This window comes from Ipomoea nil, unplaced genomic scaffold (genome assembly GCF_001879475.1).
Source record: "Ipomoea nil cultivar Tokyo-kokei standard unplaced genomic scaffold, Asagao_1.1 scaffold0805, whole genome shotgun sequence".
In the NCBI taxonomy this organism is placed as follows: domain Eukaryota; kingdom Viridiplantae; phylum Streptophyta; class Magnoliopsida; order Solanales; family Convolvulaceae; genus Ipomoea; species Ipomoea nil.
Window position 1 is genome coordinate 2,579,221 of NW_017617233.1, and position 26,997 is coordinate 2,606,217.

General features: G+C 35.5%; 4 protein-coding genes across 5 annotated transcripts; 3 read left to right on the top strand and 1 right to left on the bottom strand.

Moving 5' to 3' along the window:
• Nucleotides 1–6,332: 6,332 nt before the first annotated feature.
• Nucleotides 6,333–7,526, top strand: LOC109177568 (E3 ubiquitin-protein ligase SINA-like 7). Its single transcript, XM_019326955.1, has 3 exons — nt 6,333–6,580; nt 6,687–6,783; nt 6,996–7,526. The coding sequence occupies exons 1-3, from the start codon at nt 6,333–6,335 to the stop codon at nt 7,524–7,526; spliced, it is 876 nt and encodes a 291-aa protein (XP_019182500.1).
• A 1,094-nt stretch (nt 7,527–8,620) lies between these two features.
• Nucleotides 8,621–9,433, bottom strand: LOC109177569 (putative protein TPRXL). Its single transcript, XM_019326956.1, has 2 exons — nt 9,142–9,433; nt 8,621–8,760 (listed from the first exon to the last, which is right to left on the bottom strand). The coding sequence occupies exons 1-2, from the start codon at nt 9,431–9,433 to the stop codon at nt 8,621–8,623; spliced, it is 432 nt and encodes a 143-aa protein (XP_019182501.1).
• Nucleotides 9,434–16,381: 6,948 nt separating this feature from the next.
• Nucleotides 16,382–17,309, top strand: LOC109177570 (E3 ubiquitin-protein ligase SINA-like 7). Its single transcript, XM_019326957.1, has 2 exons — nt 16,382–16,531; nt 16,662–17,309. The coding sequence occupies exons 1-2, from the start codon at nt 16,382–16,384 to the stop codon at nt 17,307–17,309; spliced, it is 798 nt and encodes a 265-aa protein (XP_019182502.1).
• A 5,072-nt stretch (nt 17,310–22,381) lies between these two features.
• On the top strand, nt 22,382–26,579 carry LOC109177844. Of its 2 annotated transcripts, XM_019327312.1 has the most exons (9): nt 22,382–22,592; nt 22,861–22,991; nt 23,096–23,153; nt 23,261–23,395; nt 24,091–24,693; nt 24,776–24,919; nt 24,990–25,085; nt 25,478–25,519; nt 25,665–26,579. In XM_019327312.1, exons 1-9 carry the CDS (start codon nt 22,590–22,592, stop codon nt 26,298–26,300), a joined length of 1,848 nt encoding a protein of 615 aa, XP_019182857.1. In that variant the 5' UTR covers nt 22,382–22,589; the 3' UTR covers nt 26,301–26,579. The 2 variants fall into 2 exon arrangements, with proteins under 2 accessions (XP_019182857.1, XP_019182858.1); XM_019327313.1 differs by lacking the exon at nt 22,382–22,592 and having other exon boundaries at nt 22,880–22,950; nt 23,057–23,153.
• Nucleotides 26,580–26,997: the final 418 nt, after the last annotated feature.

The following is a 26,997-nucleotide window of genomic DNA, read 5'->3' on the forward strand; positions in this document are numbered from 1 at the left end:
GTCTCTCGTTCCCTTCTTCCAGAGAACTCTCAGTTCTCAGAATCTCAGCTTCTCTCAGACAGTCTCTCTGAGACTCTGAGAGTGTGAGTGTCTGTAGTGTGGAAGCTATTATTCTCCGGTGGAAGCTCTCAAGCCCCATTCGTTTCCGGTAGCCCTCAAGCCCCAAGCGAGTCTCCGGTGGGAGCGATACTCCGGTGGATTGCAGTTCGCTCCCTTTGTTCTCGGGGGTTTAATTTAGAGAAACGAAGTAATCTCTATTCTCTAAACCCTAGTTTTTTAAATTGTTAGTTTGATAGTTTGATTAGGGTTTTTTTGATTGTGATTTTGTGATTTGTATGGACTGTGATGTTGTGATCTGTTGAGAAGTTCCAGATTACTTACTCACTTGTCTCTAATTTAAGATTGTTAGTTTGATAGTTTGATTAGGGTTTTTCTGATTGTGATTTTGTGATTTGTATGGACTGTAATGTTGTGATCTGTTGAGAAGTTCCAGATTATTTACTCACTTGTCTCTAATTTAAGATTGTTAGTTTGATAGTTTGATTAGGGTTTTTCTGATTGTGATTTGTATGGACTGTGATATTGTGATCTGTTGAGAAGTTCCAGATTATTTACTCACTTGTCTCTAATTTAAGATTGTTAGTTTGATAGTTTGATTAGGGTTTTTCTGATTGTGATTTTGTGATTTGTATGGACTGTGATGTTGTGATCTGTTGAGAAGTTCCAGATTACTTACTCACTTGTCTCTAATTTAAGATTGTTAGTTTGATAGTTTGATTAGGGTTTTTCTGATTGTGATTTTGTGATTTGTATGGACTGTGATGTTGCGATCTGTTGAGAAGTTCCAGATTACTTACTCACTTGTCTCTAATTTATGATTGTTAGTTTGATAGTTTGATTATGGTTTTTCTGATTGTGATTTTGTGATTTGTATGGACTGTGATGTTGTGATCTGTTGAGAAGGAAAATCATGCTTTGAAAAGGTTCAATCTTCTATGGTTCTGCTGTTTAATGATTATACAGCCACCTACCATGTGCAGTCTGCATCCCCTACTGTGCAATTGCAATCTACCCAATCTGAACCTGTCCATTCTCAAACTTCAGTTGGAAAACCTCAGGCTAGAATGAAAAGCCAGCTTAAAAAACAGAGAATGGAGTCTGGTGGAAGCAGTAAAGAAACTGAACTCCAGATTTATCTAAGTGAAAAATTAGTGGAAGATGAAGAAAATGTGGACTTTGATGTCCTAAGATGGTGGAAGGTCAACAGTGATAGATTTCCTATACTCTCTAGAATGGCAAGGGATGTGCTGGCTGTTCCCATTTCAACTGTTGCCTCTGAGAGTGCATTCAGTACTAGTGGTAGGGTATTAGATGCCTTTAGGAGTTCCTTAACTCTTAAAATTGTTGAAGCCCTAGTATGTGCACAAGATTGGTTGAGGGCACCCAATCATCTAATCTCTGTTGAGGAAAACTTGGATGATGTTGAAAGATTAGAGAAGGGTACTGTTTTTTTTTTTTTCTAACTTTCTAGGTTTCAACTTTATAAATTGTTAATTGTTACCTTTTCTAAACTCTTTTTTGTTTTTCCTTTTTGTGCAGAATTGTCCACTGGAGCTGCTGGTTCTTTACCAAGTACTGTTGGAACACTCCCAACAATTGCTGTAATACTTTTATATAACATTGCTTTGAATGCTTTCTGACTTTCTGTTTAGTTTGATTGATAAATGTGTGGACTCTTTGAGGCAACTCAGGTAAGATTCCAGAACTGCTAATTGCTAAGTGGCTTGGTAACTTTTTTATAAATGTTGCTGCCCTTACTCAGTTACATCTCTGGTATTCTGGTATATCACTTCCCTTCCTCTCATATTCTCCTTTCTGTTTAGTTAGGGCTATGATGATGCTTCCACCATTTGTCTGAATTAAAAGGACTTTGGGTGTTTGGTATGTTGCTCTGAGACAAAACTCATGAAGCAATTTGCCCCCAACTCTAAAATGATATGAAAAAAAGCAATCTGAGCCTTTGTTATTAATTATTATTAGTTCTCTACTTCTCTTTGTCTTTATTGGCTTTAAAGTTTAAAGCCTTTAATGATTTTATAATTGAGCAGGAAGATGAGGAATGGATGAATGCTGATTGTTGAAGGCTGATTGGTGAATGGTGACTAATGCTGAATGCTGATTGCTGACTGCGGAGTACTTTAGTAATTAGTACTTAGTAGTTTAGTGTTGTTTGAGAATTGTTGATTGTGTGTATTTTTGTGAACTTCATTTTTACTTTTTGAGCCAAAGTTGGAAACTGCAATATGTAATTGTGTATCTAAATGCCTACATAGCTTTGGTAATTTATTTTAGGGTTATTAAGTTTGTTGAACATTTTTACAGTTTTTTTTTTTTTTTGTATGTTTTATAATCCGACTTCAAACCGAAATCCGACCCCCACCCGACCGTATCCGAACATGGGAAATCCGAAAGGATTTCCCTCTTAATTCGACCGGATTGGGGTAGTTTTCCCCAATCCGAAATCCGATCGGATGAACGGTTCCCCAATCCGATCCGCCCGAACCCGTCCGCTGCACACCCCTACATTTATGTGTTCCAATATCAAATATTGTTTATTGATTTTAATGTAATAAATTAAGACAATTTATATGATTGTGCGTCCAGATACAAAATGACGTCGTTTCAATTTTTTTATTTTTTTATTTTGAAAATTTCTGCCCCAGTGTTTGACAGTTAATTTTTCTTTTTAAAAAAAATCATTATTCAAAAATGTACATAATGTTATACTAGAATACACATAACTGTATACATGAATGTACATAATTATATAACAAAATATACATACTCTTTTTTAAAAGATAATACACATAATCTAACATAATACATAATAAACATAAACTTTTAACATAATACACATCAACTCTTAACATAATATACAAAAATTTCCTGATTCGAATGTACATAATTGTATGAACAAATATACATAATTGTATGAACAAATATACAGAATTGTATGAGCAAATATACATAATCACAGCAACTTCCTACCGTGCCTCCCAAAACGACGTCGTTTTGGGAGGCGCGCGACGCACAGTGCTACGCGCGCCGTGGTGTAAGGTATAACGATTGATAAATTAATTAGGAATACGGGTCAAATTAACAATCAATCGTAACGTAAAAATACAATTGGGCCACTCAACTAAAAAAAAGTGCAATTAAATCATTCAACATTGTAAAATCATGTAATTTGTCCCAAATGATCTGCAGTGGCAGATTACCAACAGGTAATTAGTTAAAAAATTAAAATTTAAACAAAATGTCTCCGATCGTTTCCATGAATCTAGATACGAAAGACAGCCACGGATGCAACACCAACGAGAGAGAGAGAGACGGACGCTGACTGTCATGGAGAGAGAGAGAGGTCACCGGCCGAAAGCACCACTGCTTTTCCACCATCGAACTCTCTGTCTTCTCTCCCACCCAAAACACCGCCATCAGCTCTACCACCCCGAGCCGAGCCGGAGATCGGAGTAGGACCACCGTCATGGCCGAACATCATAATGACAACGTCGTCGCCATTCGCCTCGCAGTCATCTCCCACCGTCCGCCGTCGCAATGCCAACCAATCGACGATTTGCATAACACCCAAAGCTTCGTCGTCGTGTTTCTTCGAGTTCTGTCACTGCTGCTGCTCCTGGTCGTAACACCGTTCGTCGCCAGGAGGGGAGCTGGGAAGCCCAGCCTCGCGGTCGTTGTCCCCTCTTTCGCTTCCGGATCCATTGAGACAAGATAGTCTCCATGGATCTTGGTTGGAGACCCTATTTTTTTTTCTTTGGTTTTAAAATAATTTTTTTAAAAAAAATTTTAATTAATTACTTATTGGTAATAACCTGCCATTGTAGGTCACTAGGGACAAATTGCAAGATTTTACACTGTTGAATGATCTAATTGCACTTTTTTAGTTGAGTGGCCAATTGCATTTTCACATTACGTTCAATGACTAATTTGACCCTTATTTCAATTAATATATATATATATATATATATATATATATATATATATATATATATATATATATATATATATATATATATATATATATATAAAAGAAAAATCCTCCTTCTCAAATTTTTTCCCCAAAACTTAAGGGCATTTATGTAATATTCTAATTTTTTAATTTAATTAATTATCAAAATATAGAAATTATATATTATATATTATTCATTTATGTAAATTAGGTAGATATATTGTTCAAATATAAATTAGGTATCTATATATAATTTTTTGGTAAGCAAATAGAAATTATATATTATATATTATTCATTTACGTAAATTAGGTAAATATATTCTTCAAATATAAATTAGGTAAATATATTCTTCAAATATAAATTAGGTATCTATATATAATTTTTTGGTAAGCAAATGTAAAATGGTAACCCTAATTTTAATTGATAATTGGTAATTGGTAATATAATAAAAATCATAACTGTTACCCTTAATCATATCTAAACACCTATATATACATCACATTCTCTTCAATACAAACAGTATCAAGTTACAAAGAACAAAAGGAAATATTCTCTGCAACTGCATAGCAATGGTATAGAGAATAGGGAGCTTCAAGAAGAGGAGGAACAAGATCCATATTCTCTGTGTGAGGTGTGACCGCCGAAACTTCCATATTCAGAAGAGCTGTTGCACTACACCTGCAAATTTGGTAAATTTCTATATCCATTTTTTTAAATAATAGAAAATCAACCAGGACTATGTGGTCTAATGGTATCTAGGTTGGACTTTCATTTGGAAGGTTATGAGTTTGAGCCTCAGTGTGGAGGCGTTATTGGCTCTTTGTGTTTCAGTAGGTTGAGAAAGTATATGAATAGATACTACAATGTAATAGAGCTAGTAGCATTCAAAAAAAAAATAATAGAAAATTATACCATTGATGAAATTTAAAATCTATCTACATATGTTATATAAATTATGACATTGTATGGTAATGGAGCGTTATAAGCGACATGATAATTTTGATTGGTGGAAACGTGATTGATGGGATGATATAAATAGTGATCCCTAATCATGACATATTTAGTGGATCTTGAAGCTCCTTAAAGGTATAAGGGAAAATCGCACTTTTTTCCCCTGAGTTATATACTTATAGTTATTTTTTCCCCTCAATTATTTAGGTAAGCACATTAGCCCCCTCAATTATTTTAAAAGTGGTGATTTTTTCCCCTGATATATTAAATTGACATTTCTACCCTTAAAGTAAACATTTTATTTATTTTACTTCTCCAACAAATTATCGTGTATACGTAGGGATGACCACGGTTCAGATCAAACTGAACCGGACACTATAGCAATTGAATTAAAAGTTTCCGGTTACGATTCAGATCTAGAACCTAATATTTGGATTTCAATTTATTAAAATTATGAATAAAAAAAATTGGATCTTGAACCGTGAATCGGCGGTTCTGGATCCGGTTCGCGATTTTGAACCGTCTTTATTTTAAAATTTTATTTTTTATTTTAAATAGTCTAAATTCAACAATAAATGTATTTTATTTTTTCAGTTCGGAACATGAATCGTCCGTTCCGGTTCGCGATTTTAATAAACTCTAAATATCGAGTTTCGATTCTAAATTGTAATTGGAATATTTCGGTTTGATTGCTATAGTGTTTGTTTGGTTTGAACCAAATTATTGTCATAATTTGTTGGAGAAGGGAAATAAATGAAATATTTATTTAAAATATTTATTTTAAGAGTAAATATGTCCATTTAACATTTCAGGGAAAAAACAGCCACTTGAATAATTCAGGGGGAGAAAGTGCTATAAGTATATAACTTAGGGGGAAGAAGTGCCATTTTTCCAAGGTATAATTTATATTCCATAATTATATGATAATTACTATTTAATACCATCATATTTAATTTAATTTGTAACTGTTGTTATAATTGTTATGGCTATGGCTATTTTGACTTGATTAATTATGTGAACTGAATCGCTAACTTATTTAGTTATTTTCGAGGTCTTCATATCCATTTGGCCAAAATAGGTACGAACTACTTAGGCCGCACGAGTTTGGTTCAATGATTTAGTAGAAAAAGCGTAAAAGGGTACGAACTACTTATTATGTGTGTCAATATAAAATATTGTTTATTGATTTTAATGTAATGTAATAAATTATAATTATAAATTATAAATTATAAATTAATAATTAATAATTAATAATAATAATAATAATAATATTTTAATTTATTACATTTCATACGCCGCTGCCTATAAATAAGGATTCTGAAAACACCCCTTCTAACAGGCAACAACTCAAATATGAAGAATATGAAGAACTCAACTGATGCAACCATCAATGGCAGCAAAGTAAACAAAAGAAGCATAGCTGTAACGGCTCAGCGTTCCCTTCACAGAGCTCTATTTGGGGAAACCACAGCCAAGAAGTGCCGAACCGTTTTTTCTAATCTTCCTCCTCAACCTTCCAAATATGCGGAGATAGAAGCAGAAGGCGAAGAGCAGGAGGAAGGGGAAGAAGAAGATCGAAGAAGAATAAGAAGAAGTAGAAGGCGAGGAGGAAGAGGAAGAGGAAGGGGAAGAAGAAGAAGAGGACGATGAGAATGAACATGAAGAAATAGCGCCGATGAACGAAGACGTTATGGGGACGAATTGTAGGGTTTCAGAGGGTATGACGGAGAAAAAATCGACTTCTATGGCTATAACCGATCCGGATGTTCTGGATTGCCTTATTTGCTTCATTCCCGTGTTTCAGGTCTCTGCACTTCTTCCTCATTCTGATTATGCTCATATTTTACTCACATCCATTTTTTTTTTCTGCTATATATAGTAGCTTAAGGGTAGACCTGTTTGATATTTTTTCCTTTTTTGAATGATGATGCAGTGTGAGAATGGGCACATAGCATGTGCATCTTGCTCCACTAACGTTTCCAACTGCCCATCTTGCGCTTGCGAGCTCTCGAGAAGGTTCTAGAATCAGTGGAAGTTCCATGCCCAAATGCAAGCTACGGCTGCAATGCTTCTCTCAGTTACAGCAAGCTCTCTAGGCACGAGGCTCTATGCATCTATACTCCATGTTCATGTCCTATGCGAGCTTATAATTTTCTTGGGTTTTCCAACGACCTATATACCCACTTTACCCGCACCCATAATTCAGCCAAACCCATTGAGTTCTATTCCCCTAAACCGATCTCTCTCAAGAAAAACCAGAGGTTCCTATACCTTCGGGACAAGATTGAAGGTACCATCTTTGTGGTCAACCATCATTTCTGCAGTTTTGGCAGTGCTGTGAATGTGATTTGCATTGCTCCTGGGTCGTCAGCCAGAAGGTTCCCTTACCAACTTGTGGTAAAGGGTGGGGAGACTTCTATCAAACTGGAATCGGTGGCCCACAATATCCCAAACTGGGATCCAAATAAACCATTGAAGGCGTTTCTTCACTTTACTAGTTTTTACACGCCTATTGTAGATTTAATGCCCATGTATTTAAATAAGTAATTAAAGTATATCATATATCATGTATAAGAGAAATTCATTATAGTTGACATTAAAATTAAACTAATGTTTGCACTTTTTTAAATATTTATTGTACTTGGTATGGTATTAAAGAGTAAGATACTACTATTTTTTATTTAAATTAACTTAAGTTTTGTTAATTGGCATTTGGATGTTTAATTTGTCATTGTCTTTTGTCTGTTTCTTTTTGTTGAAAGTCTTATTATATGCAATTGAGTTATTGGTGCTAATTTGCACAAAAGTAAAAACAAATTTAAATATAAATTATGTCAACAATCTTATTGTTATTTTTGGTGATTGCTATTTTAGTTTCATAGTTATATTGAATTTAAATATGTTGGCTTTATTGTATGAATTACAAACATGAACAGCGTCAGGAAAAATGAGTAATATATTAAAAGAAGTAATAGATAAAAGACAAAATCATATCATCACAATTGACCCTAAACTTAACGGAGGACCAATTTGGGATAGTTTTTAAAAGTTAGGGACCACATTGGGTGCAATTGAAAGTTGAAATGCAAAATTGAGAATGAGCGATAGTCGAGCGACCATTTTGAAAAAAAAACTCTATTCATAATTATGAACACTTTTGAAACCGTGCACGATTCTCCAACATAATTTGCCTTCAACAACAAAAGCAACTAACAGCCAACAATCAATCACCTTCTTCAATGACAAAAGAAATAAGCGACCCATCACCATTCACAGGTGGTTAATCTAAATACTATAACAAGATAAGTTAATTAAAATACATTAAACAAACAGAAATTAAATGATCCAGTCCTTTTAGAGTTTTAGACAACATATAGAGTTCAGACAACACCAAACCCTCCTGCAAAAAGGACACAAATAAGATCATACCTCCCTAGCTAGCTATCACAGGCGTTTCGAACCATCCTTAATACAAACTTCCAACTTGAGCTGACCACAAGAATCAATAATATCTCTCTGAACCTTCTGGCTGACGATCCAGGGGCTTCAGCTGAATTATGGATGCTACTAAAGTGAGAATATAGGTCTTCGAAAAACCCAAGAAATTTACAAGCTCCCAAAGGACACGAAACCCAAGAAATTTACAAGCTCCCAAAGAACACGAAACCCAAGAAATTTACAAGCTCCCAAAGGACACGAACATGGAGTATAGATGCATCGAGGCTCGTGCCTCCTGAGATCGCTATAACTGAGAAGAACATTGCAGCCGTATCAATCTTCCCTCAAAGTACGATAGCAAATGAAAGGAAATTCTGAGTACATAAAGTAATATGATCAATCAAATAATACTGTAGAAAAAATTAGAAAAATGTGTCAATATTTGATGGGTTGATTAGGTTATTTGACGCTTTTTATTTTGGAATATGAAGAAGTGCAGAGACCTGAAACACGGGAATGGTAAGCGAAAGGAAGCAGATAGGGCAACCCAAAACATCAGGATCGGTAAGAGTCATAGAAATCGATCTTTTCGCAGTCACACCCTCTGAAACCCTACCATTCGTCCCCGTAACGTCTTCGTTTACCGGCGCCATTATTGACGCAGATTGAAGCACCTCTTCTTCTTCTTCTTCTTCTTCTTCTTCTTCTTCTTCTTCTCCTGAACCTGCCAAATATGCGGAGATTGAAGGAGAAGGTGAAGAGGAGAAGGAAGGGGAAGAAGAAGAAGCAGAAGGCGAAGAGGACGAAGCAGAATCAGAATAAGAAGAACCAGAACCAGAACCAGAAGAAGAAGAATAAGCAGCAGAATCAGAAGAAGAAGAAATAACGGTTCGGCGCTTCTTCGCTGTGGTTTCTCCAAATAGAGCTTCAAGAACGGAATGCTGGGCATTTACTGGTAGGCTTCTTTTGTTTACGCTATTAGCTTTGCTGCCATTGATGACAGTTGAGTTCATCATATTTGGGCTGTTGGAGGTAATAACGTTTTCATATATATATATATATATATATATATATATAGAGAGAGAGAGAGAGAGAGAGAGGCAGCGGCGTATGAAATATGGGGAACTGTATCGATTGGTGCGTTGGAGTTCGGAAACGTTTGGTACTCAAATTCAAATTAAATACTCAATACTTAAATTACAAATGAGTTAATTCTAGCAATAGTCCTTCAATTAATGTGATTTTTTAAAATTGATCATTCCGTTAATTATCAATTTATTAGGCGTAGTGTAGGGGTTAAAATAGTCATTTTCTTAGCTAAAGTGTGTACATTGTTTTCGTTCAATGACAAGGATGAGAATGTCAGTTCCGGTGGATCGAAATCCGACAGATAAGAGAAGTATTCGGGATTTTCGTGGGAGGTTGTGATGAAAATCGATCGCATTGCCACCGTCCTGATCTCCGCGGGGTATGAGAATGAGTTCTATGAGGTGTATATGATTTCGCAGAGAAATGTGTTTTTTAAACAAATGAAGAAATTCGATTTTGAGAGGATTAACGTGGAGGTCTTGAGGATGTGCAGAGAATGCATTGGGATACTCTCGAAGGATAAAAAAATCATAGAAAAAATCAATATAAACAAGTAATAATGAAGTAAAAAATAATATTATTTTGAATTTTTAGAAGAAGATTGTAAAGTTTGAGAGAGAGAAAAAATTGGAAGGGGATATCACGAGATGGATCGGAAGGGTGAAATAGCGAAATTTCAAAAAAAAATAAAATAAAATGAAACGACGTTGTTTTGCATCAGGCCGCACAATGCAGGATATAAACAATCGTTATGCTATGGACCCGTGTCCAGCATACATTGTGGACACAGTAACAGTGCCGTTAGTGGCACCGTTATCTTCCACCACTTTTCTTTTTTTTTTTTTTTTTAATTTCAGACCGCTTTGTTATAGGAGCATATGTTCATAATTTTATTACTATATGGGTATAATTGTAAGTTCATGATGTCAGAGCTCTGTGTTCATAATTTCACAACTGTACATTCATAATTGCATAATTGTACATTCGTAATTTCGTAACTGTATATTCATAATTTTTGAAGCTCTATGTTCATAATTTTATCACTATATGTTTATAACTTTAAGTTCATAATGTCAGAGCTCTGTGTTAATAATTTTATAACTGTACATTCATAATTTTTGAAGCTCTATGTTCACAATTTTAGAGCTCTATGTTCATAATTTTATCACTATGTGTTCATAATTGTAAGTTCATAATGTCAGAACTCTGTGTTCATAATTCCATAATTGTACATTCATAATTCCACAAACGAATAACGCCGTTAACGCCGAGACAAAATCAATTTAAAAAAAAAAAAAACTGGAATGCCGTCGTTTTGGACTATATTGTGAACACGAATCCACAGTATAAATTTTGCCAGTGAATTTTATTCGGACTTGAAGGAAAATAATATTGGGCTACTTTAAGTAGACCAGGTCCACTAAGACCTGAACCGTCGCTAGGTTCCCAAGCCCACGACAATTCCATGACATGATACCCATTGTTCTGGGCTGGCTTGAATCACAGGTCTAGTCCTGACAAGTTTTTTGGACAAATTTCCGGCCCATTGAGGTTAATAAAAATGGGCTCACCATCTGGCCCAGAAGGTTCATTGCGTCTGCGTTTTTGTTCCAAAATAACTAGACGAGTTTTTTGCACTTTTGGTCCCACGACTATAGTGGTATTGGCAGAATTGATCCACGATTTTTGAACCTTGCAATTTTAGTCCATGACTATTGATTTTTTTGCAAAAATGGTCCTTCCGGCCACTTTTCCGTCAAAATGTCACCGGAAGAAAAATTTTCCATTTTTAGCAGGGGTAAATTTGACATTTGACTTGTCTCCAAAAAATAAATAAATAAATAAATTGGCGTTTGACTTAAAAATAAAACCCCCCCAATTTCCCGAACCCTACCTGCGAACAAGACAACAACAGTCACAAATAGTCGCTTGGATTTCGTGGCTTGATTCTCCAGTGCGAAAAATTCAAGAATGATTCCGCGTAGGTTGAGGAGTGATGGTAAGTTTTCAATGTCCAAACTTTTAGTTTGTAAAATATTTGTGTCTATATTTGTGGGTGTTTGTATGGTGTTATTGCTATGAATTTTGTTGATATGTCTATACTAGTTTACAGTGCATTATATACATTTTGCCTAGTACGAAAAGTGCAGAATATGCTTTTATATTAAGTGTATTGCAAACCTGTAGTATTATAGATGGAGACCATGTGTTCTGGGGACCAGTAATCAATTTATAATGTTTACTTGTAACATGTGGCATGTGTTCTGTGAATGGGGACCACACTCCAGTGTCAACAGACCTTGGAGTTGTAAAACTAGAACAAATGGCTTAAATCAAGCAACAGACCTTGGAGTTGGAAAATTGGAACAAATGGCTTAAATCTAAATATTGTATTTCGAACCAGTAAATGCCTTAGATATGGTTCAAATATTCTTCACAACCATTGTCTGGCACCATTGAGTTACCATATGTTATTTCAGTACCCACAAACATTTCCTTAAAAATTTGTGATAAATATTTAAAATTGCCTAGTGAATTTGATTACAAGTGAACATATTGTTTTTGTTGTTTTGTTGTGCCAGCAATTTGATTACTATTATGTCTTAGCTAATTATTCATTTCTTCTTATAACAATTTGATTATTGTTTTTATAATTTTGGTGATAATGGTAGTGACGGTGATGCAGAAAGTGATGATACTGATAGTGAGTATGAAATAGATGGTAACATATCAAATATTGATGACTTTGAATTTGATCAGAATGTGGATTCTACAGTTGAGTTTGGTGGGGTAGAAGGTATTTCTAGTGAACCAGTTGGTGTGAATAGTTGGGAGAGAAATTTGGACGAACCTAATCTATCTGATGATGCATCATTAAAAGACTCAGATAGTGATGTAGAGGGTAGTAAGTGGCCTGTTTTTAGGGCAGCTACTGATATGAAAGAGCCTCATTTAATCCTAGGATTGACTTTTTCTAGCAAAGAAGAGTTTAAGGAAGCTGTGACCAATTATGCCTTTAACAATGGAAAAGATGTAAAAATTGTTAAGAATGACAAAGCCAGACTAGTTGTTAAATGTAGGGATAGTAGTTGTCCTTGGACAGTAACTTTAAGAAAGCAACAGAATTCTTTGAATTGGAGCATCCTTAGATTGACAGATAAACATGATGGATGTTGTTGGACTTCTGAGAATTCAAGAGCAACGTCAACTGTAGTTGCAAAGAGGTGGAGTAAGGAGATTGCACATCATGATGACTGGAAAATGGAAAAATTTAGGCAAAAGGTGTGTAAAGATGAAAAGTTTCATATTAGTACACATCAAGCTTATAGAGCAATGAAGAAAGCTAAAATTCAAATTAGGGGTAATCTAGATGATAATTTCAAAAAGATTTGGAGTTACCGCCAAGAAATTATCAGGACTAATCCTATGACAATCTGTGAGGTGAAGCTCAGTGACAATGTTGAACTTTGTGGGGGGAAACAGATTCCTTAGACTGTACATGTGTTGGGATGGATATAGGCAAGGTTTCAAATTTTGTAGGCCAATCTTGGGAGTGGATGGAACTCATTTGAAGTCTGGAATTGGGGGGTTAATTCTGACTGCAGTTGGACTTGATGCTAATGACTCAATCTTTCCTGTTGCATATGCCATTGTTGAGGGTGAAACAAAACAGTCTTGGGTGTGGTTTTTAGAATTCTTAAAAAAAGACTTAGAAATCAGTGAGGGGAATGAACATGAATTTACCTTCATGTCAGATAAACAAAAGGGTTTAATAGAAGCATTTGAAGTGGTTTTGCCTAGAGTTGAGCACCGATTTTGTGTTAGGCACCTTCATGGGAATATGAAGGTTGCGGGATTTCAAGGAAAGGCATTGAAGGATGCACTATGGGACTATGCCAAAGCAACAACTGTGCCCAAATATACAACTGCACTTGGAAAACTTAGACAATTGGATGAGGATGCATATGTTTGGCTATCTAATAAGAGTCCAACAGAATGGAGTAGGTCACATTTCACAAGTGTTTCTCATTGTGATATGTTGGTGAACAATATTTGTGAAAGTTTTAATGCTGTAATTATTGATGCACGTAAACAACCTATCATTTTGTGCCTTGAATTAATCAGAAAGCAGATAATGACCAAGCTATTTGCCAATAGGGAAAAAGTGAGTAAGTGGACTGGCAATATTTGCCCTAGGATTGTGGAGAAAGTTAAGATTATTGAGGAAAAAGCAGCTGGTTATACAGGATATCAATGTGACACATATTTATTTGAGATTGGAGGTATGTATGAGGCACAACATAGAGTGGATTTGCAAAGAAGAACCTGTTCATGTAGAAAGTGGGACCTCACTGGTATTCCATGTGAGCATGGTGTTCGTGCAATTTGGCTTAAGCATGGGAAAGGCCATGTAACTGAGTACATCCACCCCTGTTATTCTAAAGATACATATTTGAAGATTTATGAAGGATGTATTAGACCAATGGCTGGCCCTGATGATTGGCCTATACGTGAAAGAAATCCACCCCTACCTCCTGTGTACACTGCCAGAGTAGGGAGGCCACAAATATTAAGGAAAAAGTCAGCAGGTGAGACAGCAAGTCACAAGATAAAAAATGATGGAGAAAGAGTGGCAAGGTCTCAAATAAAATTACATTGCTCCAATTGCAAACAGTCTGGCCACAATAATAGGAGATGTCCTAATGATCCAAGTTTGACAGAAAAACTGGTAATGCTTTAATTACTTTATTTTATTTATCTTTATATGTTTAGTTTAATAATTTTACTTATTGTTGTTGTTTTTGTTTAGAATAATCCCAGAAAAAGGGTGAGATCCAAGAAGCAACCACAAGTTCATAACAAAGCACAACCAACTGTTGAGAACACTTCAGAGCCAGTTGTTGAAAACACCACTGAGCCTAATGTTTACATTCCAGCTCCAATGGTAAGCAGTGGTTTATGATTTATGGTTTATGGTTTATTGTCTATGGTTTATGGTTTAATGTCTATGTTTTATGGTTTATGGTTTCAGGAAATGGGAGCCCGTGATGTTTTAACACAAGAAGAATATGATTTTGATATTGCTTTAAGTTCATTCAATTTGGATGATCTTATACTGTCAATGCAAGAACAAGCCCAATCAGAAGAACCCCAATCAGATTCAATTCAACCCCAAGGAGATTCGGATCAAGCCCCACCAGTTCAAGCACATGTAGAAACACTTCAAGCCCAAGTTCAAGCCCCACTAATTCAAGCCAAGAACAAAACTAATTTTAGAGTGAAACTTCCAGTTCAGAGAAAGTGTTCTACCAAATCTAGTTCCAAGTAAAATTGACTGATGTAATGGTTTATGGTTTTTTTGGTAATGCCAAAACTGTAATGGTTTTTATGATTCTTTTTGTAATGCCAAAACTGTAATGGTTTATGATTTTAGGCATGTTATTTTGTCAAACTATGATGCCAAAACTGTTGTTATACTGCCAATGCAGTTTTGTTGTCTTAAAATTGTAAACACTGATTATGGTTAATACAGCAGACTGTTTATGGTTTCTTTGTCTATGGTTGATGGATTTTTGTCTATTGATGAGCATAACACAACAGAGAATTGATTGTGGGTAATCTAAAACAGCAACAAGGACAACATGCAAAAGATAATGTTGCATATCATATACAGTAGAAAGCATGGTGGAAGTATTAAATTTCACTTGATCACTAATGAACTACAATTTTTTTCTCATCATTCTACACGAGCTGTAGTTTCACAAGTAACATAATGATACAACAATGTTCAGCATTGACCATAGATCTGCCAAACTAAAATGATCCTACACATTTCTATTCAACAACATGAACATTCATAATGAGTAAAAGAAACAAGAGCATTAGTCATTTGCCTAAAATGCACACTAACCAACCTAATTTAAAACTCTTCCTAGTTACTGCAAACTTCATTATCTACAAACTTCATTCTCTGCTTTTCCATCACCACCATCTGCTGCAACTTTGCATTCTCTGCTTGCTCGTAAGCTTCTTCGAATTTCAGAATTGCTTGAGTCAACTCTGACTCGGACATGTCTGAATCGATAGGAGGCCTTCTCCGAAATGCATGTTTATGCTTCTGCTGCATCTGCAATGGACTCTTGTTCGCATGTAGGGTTCGGGAAATTGGGGGGGTTTTATTTTGTTTGTTGTTTTGGTGAATAAGAGGAGTAGTAAAGTCAAACGCTAATTTATTTATTTATTTATTTTTTGGAGACAAGTCAAATGTCAATTTTACCCCTGCTAAAAACGAAAAATTTTTCTTCCGGTGACATTTTGACGAAAAAGTGGCCGGAAGGATCATTTTTGCAAAAAAATCAATAGTCGTGGACTAAAATTGCAAGGTTCAAAAGTCGTGGATCAACTCTGCCAGTGCCACTATAGTCGTGGGACCAAAAGTGCAAAAAACTCATAACTAGACCATCCACCTGCTCCCTAGAAAAGTAGAAATAAGGATTCTGAAAACACTCCTTCTAACAGGCAACAACTCAAATATGAAGAACTCAATTGATGCTACCATCAATGGCGGCAACAAAGTAAACAAAAGAAGCATAGCAGTAACGGCTCAGCGTTCCCTTCACAGAGCTCTATTTGGGGAAACCACAGCCAAGAAGCGCTGAACCGTTTCTTCTAATCTTCCTCCTGGACCTTCCAAATGTGCGGAGATTGAAGCAGAAGGCGAAGAGGAGGAGGAAGGGGAAGAAGAAGAAGAAGAAGAAGAAGAAGAAGAAGAAGAAGAAGAAGAAGAAGAAGAAGAAGAAGAAGAAGCAGCAGAAGGCGAAGAGGAAGAGGAAGGGGAAGAAGAAGAAGAGGACGATGAGAATGAACATGAAGAAATGGCGCCGATGAACGAAGACGTTAGGGGGACGAATTGTAGGGTTTCAGAGGGTATGACGGAGAAAAAATCGACTTCTATGAATCTGACTGATCCAGATGTTTTGGATTGCCCTATCTGCTTCAATCCGCTTACCATTCCCGTGTTTCAGGTCTCTATACTTCTTCATCATTCTCATTATGCTCATATTTTACTCGCATCCATTTTTCCCCAAATTAAAAGTGTCAAATAAGCTAATAATCAACCCATTCTGCTTTTCCTGTTTTTGGATGATGATGCAGTGTGAAAATGGGCACATAGCATGTGCATGTTGCTCCACTAACATTTCCAACTGCCCATCTTGCGCTTGCCCGATTGGAAACAACCGCTGTCGAGCTCTCGAGAAGGTTCTCGAATCAGTGGAAGTTCCATGCCCAAATGCAAGCTACGGCTGCAATGCTTCTCTCAGTTACAGCAAGCTCTCTAGGCACGAGGCTCTATGCATCTATACTCCATGTTCATGTCCTATGCGAGCTTGTAATTTTCTTGAGTTTTCCAACGACCTATATACCCACTTTACCCGCACCCATAATTCAGCCAAACCCATTGAGTTCTATTCCCCTAAACCGATCTCTCTCAAGAAAAACCAGAGGTTCCTATACCTTCGGGACAAGATTGAAGGTACCATCTTTGTGGTGAACCATCATTTCTGCAGTTTTGGCAGTGCTGTGAATGTGATTTGCGTTGCTCCTGGGTCGTCAGCCAGAAGGTTCCCTTACCAACTTGTGGTAAAGGGTGGGGAGACCTCTATCAAATTGGAATCGGTGGCAGAAAATATCCCAAACTGGGATCCAAATAAACCTCTGAAGACGTTTCTTATGGTTCCGATGAGTGATATTACTGATTCTTGTGATCAAATCAGGTTGGAAGTTTGCATTAAGAACTGGTAGAGGATTGGATCATTTTATCTTGTTATAGTATTTAGATAAATACCTATGATCGTTGATCATTCGCTTATTTCCTTTGTCATTGAAGAAGGTGATTGATTGTTGATTTTCAGTCGCTTTTACTGTTGAGGAAGCCGGCCATAGGTCGTTAGTATTGCCTATGGGAAGCTAATTAAAGTATATCATATATATCATATATATAAGAGAAGTTCATTATTGTTGACATTAAAATTAATGTTTGTACTTTTGTAAAAATATAATTATCTAAATATTTATTATACTTGGTATGGTATTAAAGAGTAAGATACTATTTTGTAGGAATAAGGTTCAAATTGGTCACTGAACGTAACCTGAAAATGCAATTAGGCCACTGAACGAAAAAAATGTGCAATTAGGTCACTGAACACTCCAAATGTATGCAATTTCACCTGATAGCAGGTTACCGTTAATTTTAGCAGGTTACCTGCTTACGTGGCAGCTGAGTTGGCATTTTTAATAAAGTTTAATAATAAAGTTTTTTTAAAAAAAAAAATAGTTAAAACAAATTTAATTTCTTTTAAAAATTTTTTATTTATTTTTTTCAATTTTTTATAAAAAATTTATTATTAAAAATTATTTAAAAATTATTAAAAATGCCAACTAAGCTGCCACGTAAGCAGGTAACCTGCTAAAATTGATGGTAACCTACTATCCGGTGAAATTGCATACATTTGGAGTGTTCAGTGGCCTAATTACACCTTTTTAGGTGTTCAATGGTCTAATTGCATCTTTTTTTCGTTCAGTGGCCTAATTACATTTTCAGGTAACGTTTAGTGGCCAATTTGAACCTTATTCCCTATTTTGTATTTAAATTAATCTAAGTTTTGTTAATTTGTATTTGGATGTTTAATTTGTCATTGTCTTTTGTCTGTTTCTTTTTGTTGATAGGCTTATATGTAATTGAGTTATTGGTTCTAATTTACACAAAAGTAAAAACAAATTTAAATATAAATTATGTCAACAATCCTATTGTTATTTTTGGTGATTGTTATTTTTGTTTCATAGTTATATTGAATTTAAATATATTGGCTTTGTTGTATGAGTTACAAATATGGATAGCGTCAAGAAAAATGAGTAATATATTAAAAGAAGTGATAGATAAAAGACAAAATCAGTTAACACTATACTTTACTTGAAATTATATCCAACAAATAAGAAGATGAACGGTGGACATTCTTCCATTTCCTAAGTCAAGAAACCCTAACAATCCATTTGAATTATTGGGTGTCTAGTGTACTCCACACCTATAGACAACATTTTTAGTCTTCATTTCTCAAAACATCTTCATTTGGTCTTAGTATTATTATGACTTGATCATTTTTAGTCTTTTGTCAATAAAATCGTTGAAATGTCATTAAATACAAAAATATATTGATCTTTTTTAATTTATACATAGTGGACTGGGCAATTATATTTTTTTATTAAAAAAAATTCATAATTGAAAACCTTAATGCCCTTGTATTTTACGGATCGAAATTTAAATTGTTTTGTTTATAGAGGACAAAAAATGGTAATGACGCAATAATACTAGAACCAAATAAAGATGTTTTGAAAAAAAAAAAGACTAAAAGTAAATTATCAGCTATAAATTTAAGAAAAAAAAATAGAAATAGCTTTTTCAAATATTTAGAGGAAATGTGTCAAACACCTTGTGCTCAGATGACATGTAGTGACCCTTTCTATGTGAGAGGTCATAAGAACGAGCTTTAGTGGATGCAGTGACCCTTTCTATGTGAGAGGTCATGAGAACGAGCTTTAGTGGATGCGTTGTTGTTATCTATACTACATTGTAATAGAGTCAAAATTACTTTTACAATGTAGTATTTGTTCATAATTATTTTCTCAACCTACTGAAGCACAAAGAGTCAATAACGCATCAACTGAGACTTAAACTCACAACCTTCCATATAGAAATCCAATGCGGGTGCCATTAGACCACAAGGTCTTGGCAATCATATTACTATTTAAGAGCCCCTCAATCATATTCTTAACCATTTCAAGCTCCACTCGTATCCAATCTCATAACTTGTTCCAAAATCGTAATGTGTCTCATCAAGCTCCAATTCCTAGCCTTTCCATTCATACACTCGTCTCAAACTCCTAAACCCTGCCCAAGTAAATGAAACCCTTTTCCCCAATTAGATTGATTTCACTCTTTGTTTGAGCCTACAATTTCAATTAGTAATAGCGGTTAGAGTTGTCAAAACAAGTTTAGCCTATCGAGTTAGTCCGTCTTACCCCACAAAAGGACATGGCAAGAGAAGATGGTGTGATTTTTGAGGAGTTTGTGTAAGAGTGATTAGGAAAGAGAAGACAGTATAAGAAAGAGAAAAAAAAAAACAAACAAACAAAATCTTATTTTCTACGATAGCTCTACAAAAAGAGAAGATGGCAGGACAGATGGCGAATAGCTCTGCAAAAAGAGAAGATGGCAGGACAGGTGGCGCAATACAAATTGCAAGACACACAACAGCTCTGCAAAATCTTCTAACTTGCAGGAAAAAAAAAAAACATCAAAAAACCAACCATCACATTTGTTAAAAACTCAACAACAAGTTTTTACTATTCCAAAATTCATGTAAAAATTTTTATTGGGGATGGCCTAAGGCTGGGATTATCCCAGCCAATGTCATATTGGCAAGATGATGTTGCAACTGCCACATAATTTGTTAATTTTTTTTTTATTTTTTTTTTGTTAATGAACAGTATTTGCAAACTTGCAACTGTTGCAAGTTTGCAAATACTGTTAAAAGCTGTTAAGTATTTTTTTTTTTGATTTTTTACTTTTAATTAAATTTAAGAATTTAGCTGGTAAGCATTTGGTAGGCCTGTCAAATTGGTGAGCCTTGCACCGTAATCCACTTTGATTGCTCTAGTAGTCGTTATGGCTTTATCGTGCGAACGTGACTCATGGTGGTATCAAGTTGCTCTTCATATTCTTTTATGCGGTTGAATTTATGGGAGATGATGATTTTTTTTCCTTGAGGGATATGATACCTATAGAATTGACAGCGCGTTTGGTTCACGGAATGAATTTGGAGGGAATAGGAAGGCTATTCCACATGGAATGGAATAGGTAAGGAATATAATATGAATTATATTATGTTGTTTGGTTGGCTGAAGGAATAGACTTTAGTAATTGTATTCCAGTGTTTGGTTGATTAAAAGAATAGAAATGGAATAGGTTTTAAAGACATAAATACCCTTATACAAAATAATAATAATAATAATAATTATTATAAATATGATTATGATATACTGAATGTTATATATATATTTATATTTATATACATGTATATGCATGTGTGTGTGAGAGAGAATAACAATAACAATAACAATAATAATAATAATAATAATAATAATAATAATAATAATAATTATTATTATTATTATTATACAAATACATATTTATTTTTATATTTATTTTCTCACTTATCCCACATCGGTTGGAGAAGTAAGAAATGGAGCCTTGAGGCTCCTATAAAAGGAGGCTCAAGGCTCCATAATTTCAATTGCAATGCTCATCCGTTAGGCAAGCTTGCAATGCCCATCCGCTAGGCATGCAGATGAGCAGACTACTTAATTTAGGAGCTAAGGCTCCATAATTAAGGAGTCTTATACAGTTAATTTATTTTTATTATATATATATATATATATATATATATATATATATATATTTATATATACATTTATTGATAGATTGATGGATAAAAATTATAATTAATTAAATATATACATTTATATAATACATTATATTTATTAAATAAATATAAATATTACATAATGTGCAAATAGTATTTTTGGTATTTGTGATATAAAAGCTATTCCCAAGGGCATTTTCAAAAAAAAAAAAAAAAAAAAAAAAGCTATTCCCAAGGGCATGGGAATAGCTAATACCAAGGTCCCCTTAGGAATGGTTATTACCTTTGTGAAGGTAATAGCCCATTCCTAAACATGCTATTCCCATGATAAAATGATCCAACCAAACGATAGAATAGGTCTATTCTAAGGAATGTTATTCCATTCCTGACCTATTCCATGAACCAAACATGCCGTGAGGTCATAAAAGCATAGGCAAAGCAAAACAAGGTTGGATGAGATCAAGCTCAACAACAACATTGTAGAAGGAGTTGTTTCCCTAGAGTTTTGACGTGGTGGTGAGAGAAAATGGTGGAGTGGCTTTGGTGAGAAACAGAGCAAAAGAAATTACTTATTTACACCTTAATAGATGATTTGTTGACAAATTCTTTAACGAGGATAAAAAGTGATACCGCCACAACAAGTGATGACCAATTTTGATAATTTTTTAATACCACTATAAAGGGAAGGGATCAGGTGTGGGTGTTGTTTTCCGTGCGATTGTGCGAGTAAATTCACATTAAGCATTATACTGGCACACTTTAAATACACAACAGATGTACATTAAACACACAAACAAAATACATTCAGAATACAAACTCATGCACCTTAAGCACAAAACTCACGCATCTTAAGCACAACCCTCACGACACCTTAAGCACAAAACTCACGCACCTTAAGTTTTAACAACAACTCACATTAAGTACACACTCACACACATTAAGTACAAAACTCACACACCTTAAGCACAAGACTCATGCACCTTAAGCACAAAACTCACGCATATTAAGTACAAAACTCATGCACTTTAAAGTTTCAACAACAACTTACATTAAGAAAAGACTCACGCATATTAAGCACACAACTCACGCACCTTAAGTACAAAACTTATGCACATTAAACACAAACTTCACACATTTTAAGCAAAAGATTCACGCACATTAGTTACAAAACTCGCACATTAATCACTCACACAACTGCACGGGAAGCATTCATTAGCACGGAAACTTAAACCCCACTATAAAAATAGGATAAAAAAGAGAATTAACTTAATAAACATCTTTCTCTCTCTTTTTTTTTAAAAAAAAAACAACTTTATCGAGTCAAGAAATAAAAAAATAAAAGAAACCGGTTTGACGGGCCGTGCAATGGTACCTTAATATGATGCAAGTTGGAGAGGTACAACCCTAATATGCACAAAGCCTGAAACGGCGGCAAGCCGGGAACGACGGCGACGGAACGCACTTTCTCTCTGTCGATCAGGCATTACACGACGAGCATGAACTTCATTTACTGAAATGCTGCCGGAACCCTAAATTATCACACGCCAAGCTGGAGTCTCCTACACCTGATCTCAACCATAAAGCTTCTTCTCCTCACCCGACAATGGTTTCGTTTCATAACTCCTTAATTTTCACTTTCTATTCTAATTTTCCTTTTGATGGATTTATGGCGCATTTAATGAATTATATCTCCAGTTATTATTTGCTAGCTCTTTGCCTCTGTGTATATATGTTGTGTTAGTTTAATAACGGTTCATGATCTAATGCAAAGAACATTTGAGATAAATTTATGATACACAATGAATAAGTGTTTGATTATTATGGGTGTAAATGGACATAAGCTTACCTGTTTTTATATTTTGCTAACTCTTAAGGTACCAAGTGAAGGAGATGATTCTGTAATGGGAAAGAGAAAGAATGGAGATCAGAGTGAGGCTGAAGGGAGCAAGAAGAAGAATAAAAAAGTAGAGTATACTCGTCCTGCTTGTTCTTGGGTGCATTTTAGGTAACACGTTCATCAGTTGAATTCGAGATGCTTTTTCAATATTTCCTTCTGTTTTCATGCTCTAGATAATGGTGCTGCCATACTAACTTTTGAAATAATGTTAGCCGCGAGTTTATCAAAGAGTACAGTGCTTCACACCCTGAATCTTCTGGCTTGAAAGCTGTAAGCAATTGTGGCTTATCAATAAACTATAAGATGACTATGTTTCTCCTTTTCCGTTTTCATTATGGTAGTCTTTCTAAAGGAATGAAATGCTTGTTTGTATACAGGCCACTAAAGCAGCATCAGATGCTTGGAAGCTGATGGGCCCCGAAGAGAAAGCAAAATACACTACTCGTGCCCGTGAGGTGTGGGATGAATACTTGAGCACTGCACCTGCTCGTGCTCCTAAGCCAAGAAAACAGGTTGTTATTTACTCGTATTTGTTTATCCTTTGGTTCCCTTTTAAGGGGGAGGGGTTGACATAGTCACCACACAGGAGGTAACAGGGAAGAAGTGAAAGCATCAAATTTCCAGGAACCAGAGAATTCTATATTTAAAACAGAACATAATTAGCAGTCAAGGAAAAAAGTAGAAATAAATGTGGAAATGTCACCATAGTTGTGGACTAAAATTGAAATTAACTCTACTTTGTCACTATTCCTAGGATAATCTTAAACTACTAATCAGTCCCAATACAGCCAGGATAATCTTTAAACCAACTCCATGCCTACTGAGACCCAGCAACCCTCTCAGTATCCTTGTACATATTTAGTAGTAGCTCCTATCCTTCAAAGGCATCCATACTCCTTGGTAAAAGCTGCAGGACTTTTCAACAATTTAAAGTGTCCTTTTGTGTTGGCACTTTTTTACCCTTTACTTTCAGCTGATATAGACACATATCAAGACTTAGAGAACATAAAGATCTAAATTAAATGCCTTCGCTGGACACTTTCTATTTCTTTGTGTATGTGTGTGTGGTTTTTTTTTTTGGTCCAATCATCGCCTCTCCCATATCACCCCCTGGCATGGTTAGTTAGTTTTTGATTTTCTGTCACTCAAATATGTTTATTATCATTAGTTACTTTTATTCATATGAATGTTGGGTAATTCTGTGCAGAGTAAATTAGTGACAAGATGCTCCCCTGGCCGTTTATTACATGTGTTACAACGGCTCTCATCTGACCAGAAGGCTTCTGTAAAGAGCATGGGGTTTGGCAGTATTCTCGGTCTGAGATGTCGGACACTTCGGCGGAGTTTGTGTCTTTGGCTGTTGGAAAGATTTAATACAGTAAGATGCACTTTAGAAATTTGTGGCGAGAGGGTTCCTTTAACTCCACGGGATGTGGAACTTGTTATGGGATTAGCTGCTAGTGGGGAAGATGTAGTTAATTCAGGACCTGATGAATCAATTCTAGAACTACGTAAGAAGTACAATGCAACAAATCGCGGGATTTCAGTGCGCCTGTTGGAGGAGCAGATGACATCTCCAGATGCAGGAGAAGATTTCAAGAGATCTTTTGTGCTTTATGTATTGGGAACTTTATTGTGCCCCACTGCAAGATTGGACGTCAGTCCTTCATTTCTCCATTTCTTGACAAATATGGACATGATCCATCAATACAACTGGGGAAAATTCTTGCTCGATCGGTTAGTAAGGGAGGTCTCTCGCTATCGTCAAGGAAAGCAACGTGCAGTTGGGGGCTGTCTTCTGTTTCTCCAGGTTAGTATTTATTAACTCACAGTCTCTATCCACTATAAAAAAGTTGACATTTATATTGATGTTTCAATTCAATGGGTTACAGCTCTTTTACTATGAGAGCATCGCTGTCAGAGCAGCATATGAATTAGCCCCAGTGGCTTTTCCTTGTTTATTCTCATGGGGCGAAGAGGAAATTACTGAGAGAGAAAAGCTAGAAAAAGAGATTGGAGGTTATGGGCTAGGCGAGGTAACAATTTTAGTTTGATTTATGAGAATGCTGTATTTTCAGATTATTCAATATCAATGTTCTAATGCAGTGTGTCTGCAAGGAAAGAGGGCTTGGGATGGGTTCAATGGGATACCATGCACTGACCAATTGTGATGCACTAAGACTTATGGAGCCAACGAATGAGGTTTGTTCTGAACACATCATTGGGATTAGACATTTAAACCTGATCATGCAATTTGGATTCTAATGTATTAAACTAGTAATCTTCCCAGGCTTAACTACTTCCATATTGCTGTAAAATAGAATTATATCTGTACTCCTTAAGTTCTTAAACCAGAAGCACTGTGTGCATTTCGCATTCTGGGCATACTTCCATCATCATGTGTAGATTATTTTCAGTATAAATTAAATACTTTACATGTTTGGTGAAGATTATTATGAAATAAAATCATGGATAGCCAAAGTATTAATCATGAGCTTTGCTAAATGAAGCTGATATATCTCATTTGTTTAGTTTTTGCTAGATTTTGTTAATTTATTAGGTGTGTTAATGACGTGGAAATGTTTACTTGGTAGGATATGGATGACCAAGAAAATGAAGATATCCTTGCAGAGGAGGTATTTATCCTTCATGTTGTAACCTAGGTTTATTAACTAAAATAGACCTTGATATCCTTACAATGTCTCATTGATCAGCTTGATTTTTGTGACTTGCTGCCTGGTTGGTTATTTACATGAATGCATTGCTGATATCTTTCCTCAGGAAAATGTTCACATTAATGGCGATGAAGGGCTTCTTGGTGAGAATATTGTGGCTGCTAATTCCAATGAAGCACCTTGTGGAAACGTGAAATATGGATGCATAGCAACCATGGATTATGTGAATCGGAAAGACCATGAAGAGTCCTGCGCCTATGCACCGTGTGTATGCCCCATTAGGAATTGCGATTTTATGGACTCGTCAATACAGCTGTCACATCATTTCAGCAGCAGACACTGGGATTCAGGGAGACGCTTCCAATACGATTGTCCTATACGCGTGAGCGTGGGCAAGAACGAGCCTTTCCTTGTACTGCAAGCGGAACAAGATGGCATGTTGTTTCTTCTCTCCAGGGGAACTGAAACTATCGGGCATAGGGTGATGGTTACCAGCATCCGCCCAAGCAACACAAAAAGCCATTACTCGTACGATCTCGTCTCAGAAAAAGGAAGCAGCAGCTCTCTGAGGCTGAAATCATTCGCCCAGAATTTTCCAGGCAGGATTGAAGCCGGGTTTACACCACAGGATTTCCTTCTCGTCCCATTTTCATACACGAATCCTTCCGGGAAACTAGAATTAGAGGTCTGTATATGGAGTTCTGCAGATGTAAACCCCATTCAGGCTGTGCCTTGTGTGTGAGCAGGAAATGTGGCATGCTGGAGAGTGGAGAGGATAACTGTTACCTTACTTTAGACTAATGATTGGAGTAACTAACGGCAATATAGAGGTTATGATCCCTTCTGGTTGAGGCACTGACTACTGAGTTCAATGGCTATGTTGTTTTTGAGACAAGAAAAACAACCTAGGCAAGGAGCTGGATGGATATATACATATGATATATTAGGAGTATTGTTCATTTTTAAACCAATCTTTATCTTCACTAATAATACGCAAGGGTCCTCGAAATATTTGTATTTACTTGAATTCATTCCATTGCATATTTGCATGTAATAATAAAGTAAAATAGAGGAGAAAAAAAAAACGCTAATCATTATTAAAATTTAAAACAATCACTACATTGCAATGAGTTGATCGGAAATTCGTCGGAGTTGATCGGAATGTCGCTGGAATGAGTTAAAAGGATGTCGGACATGTAATAGTAGGTCATTAACTGGTTACTGGTCTTCAATGTATTAAAATGACATGTTTATGAGTTTAATTGTAATTGTAATGAGGGCTTATTTTACATTTAAAAAAAAAACAAACTAAATGTGCTTCAAAATGCCCACCTTGTGATTGAATGGAATAACTGTGACCTCAAATTTGAACCCAAGGCGAGAAAATATATATATATATATATATATATATATATATATATATATATATATATATACAG

Coding starts and splice junctions, on each gene's coding strand:
- LOC109177570 (XM_019326957.1), top strand. CDS start 16,382: ATGGCGCCGATGAACGAAGACGTTAGGGGGACGAATTGTAGGGTTTCA. Junction 16,532..16,661: donor TTACCATTCCCGTGTTTCAG/GTCTCTATACTT, acceptor ATGATGATGCAG/TGTGAAAATGGGCACATAGC.
- LOC109177844 (XM_019327312.1), top strand. Junction 23,154..23,260: donor AATCTTCTGGCTTGAAAGCT/GTAAGCAATTGT, acceptor GTTTGTATACAG/GCCACTAAAGCAGCATCAGA. Junction 24,920..24,989: donor GAGGTTATGGGCTAGGCGAG/GTAACAATTTTA, acceptor GTTCTAATGCAG/TGTGTCTGCAAGGAAAGAGG.
- LOC109177569 (XM_019326956.1), bottom strand. CDS start 9,433: ATGATGAACTCAACTGTCATCAATGGCAGCAAAGCTAATAGCGTAAAC. Junction 8,761..9,141: donor AATCTCCGCATATTTGGCAG/GTTCAGGAGAAG, acceptor TCGTACTTTGAG/GGAAGATTGATACGGCTGCA.
- LOC109177568 (XM_019326955.1), top strand. CDS start 6,333: ATGAAGAATATGAAGAACTCAACTGATGCAACCATCAATGGCAGCAAA. Junction 6,581..6,686: donor AGAATAAGAAGAAGTAGAAG/GCGAGGAGGAAG, acceptor GACGAATTGTAG/GGTTTCAGAGGGTATGACGG. Junction 6,784..6,995: donor GCTTCATTCCCGTGTTTCAG/GTCTCTGCACTT, acceptor GCTCTCGAGAAG/GTTCTAGAATCAGTGGAAGT.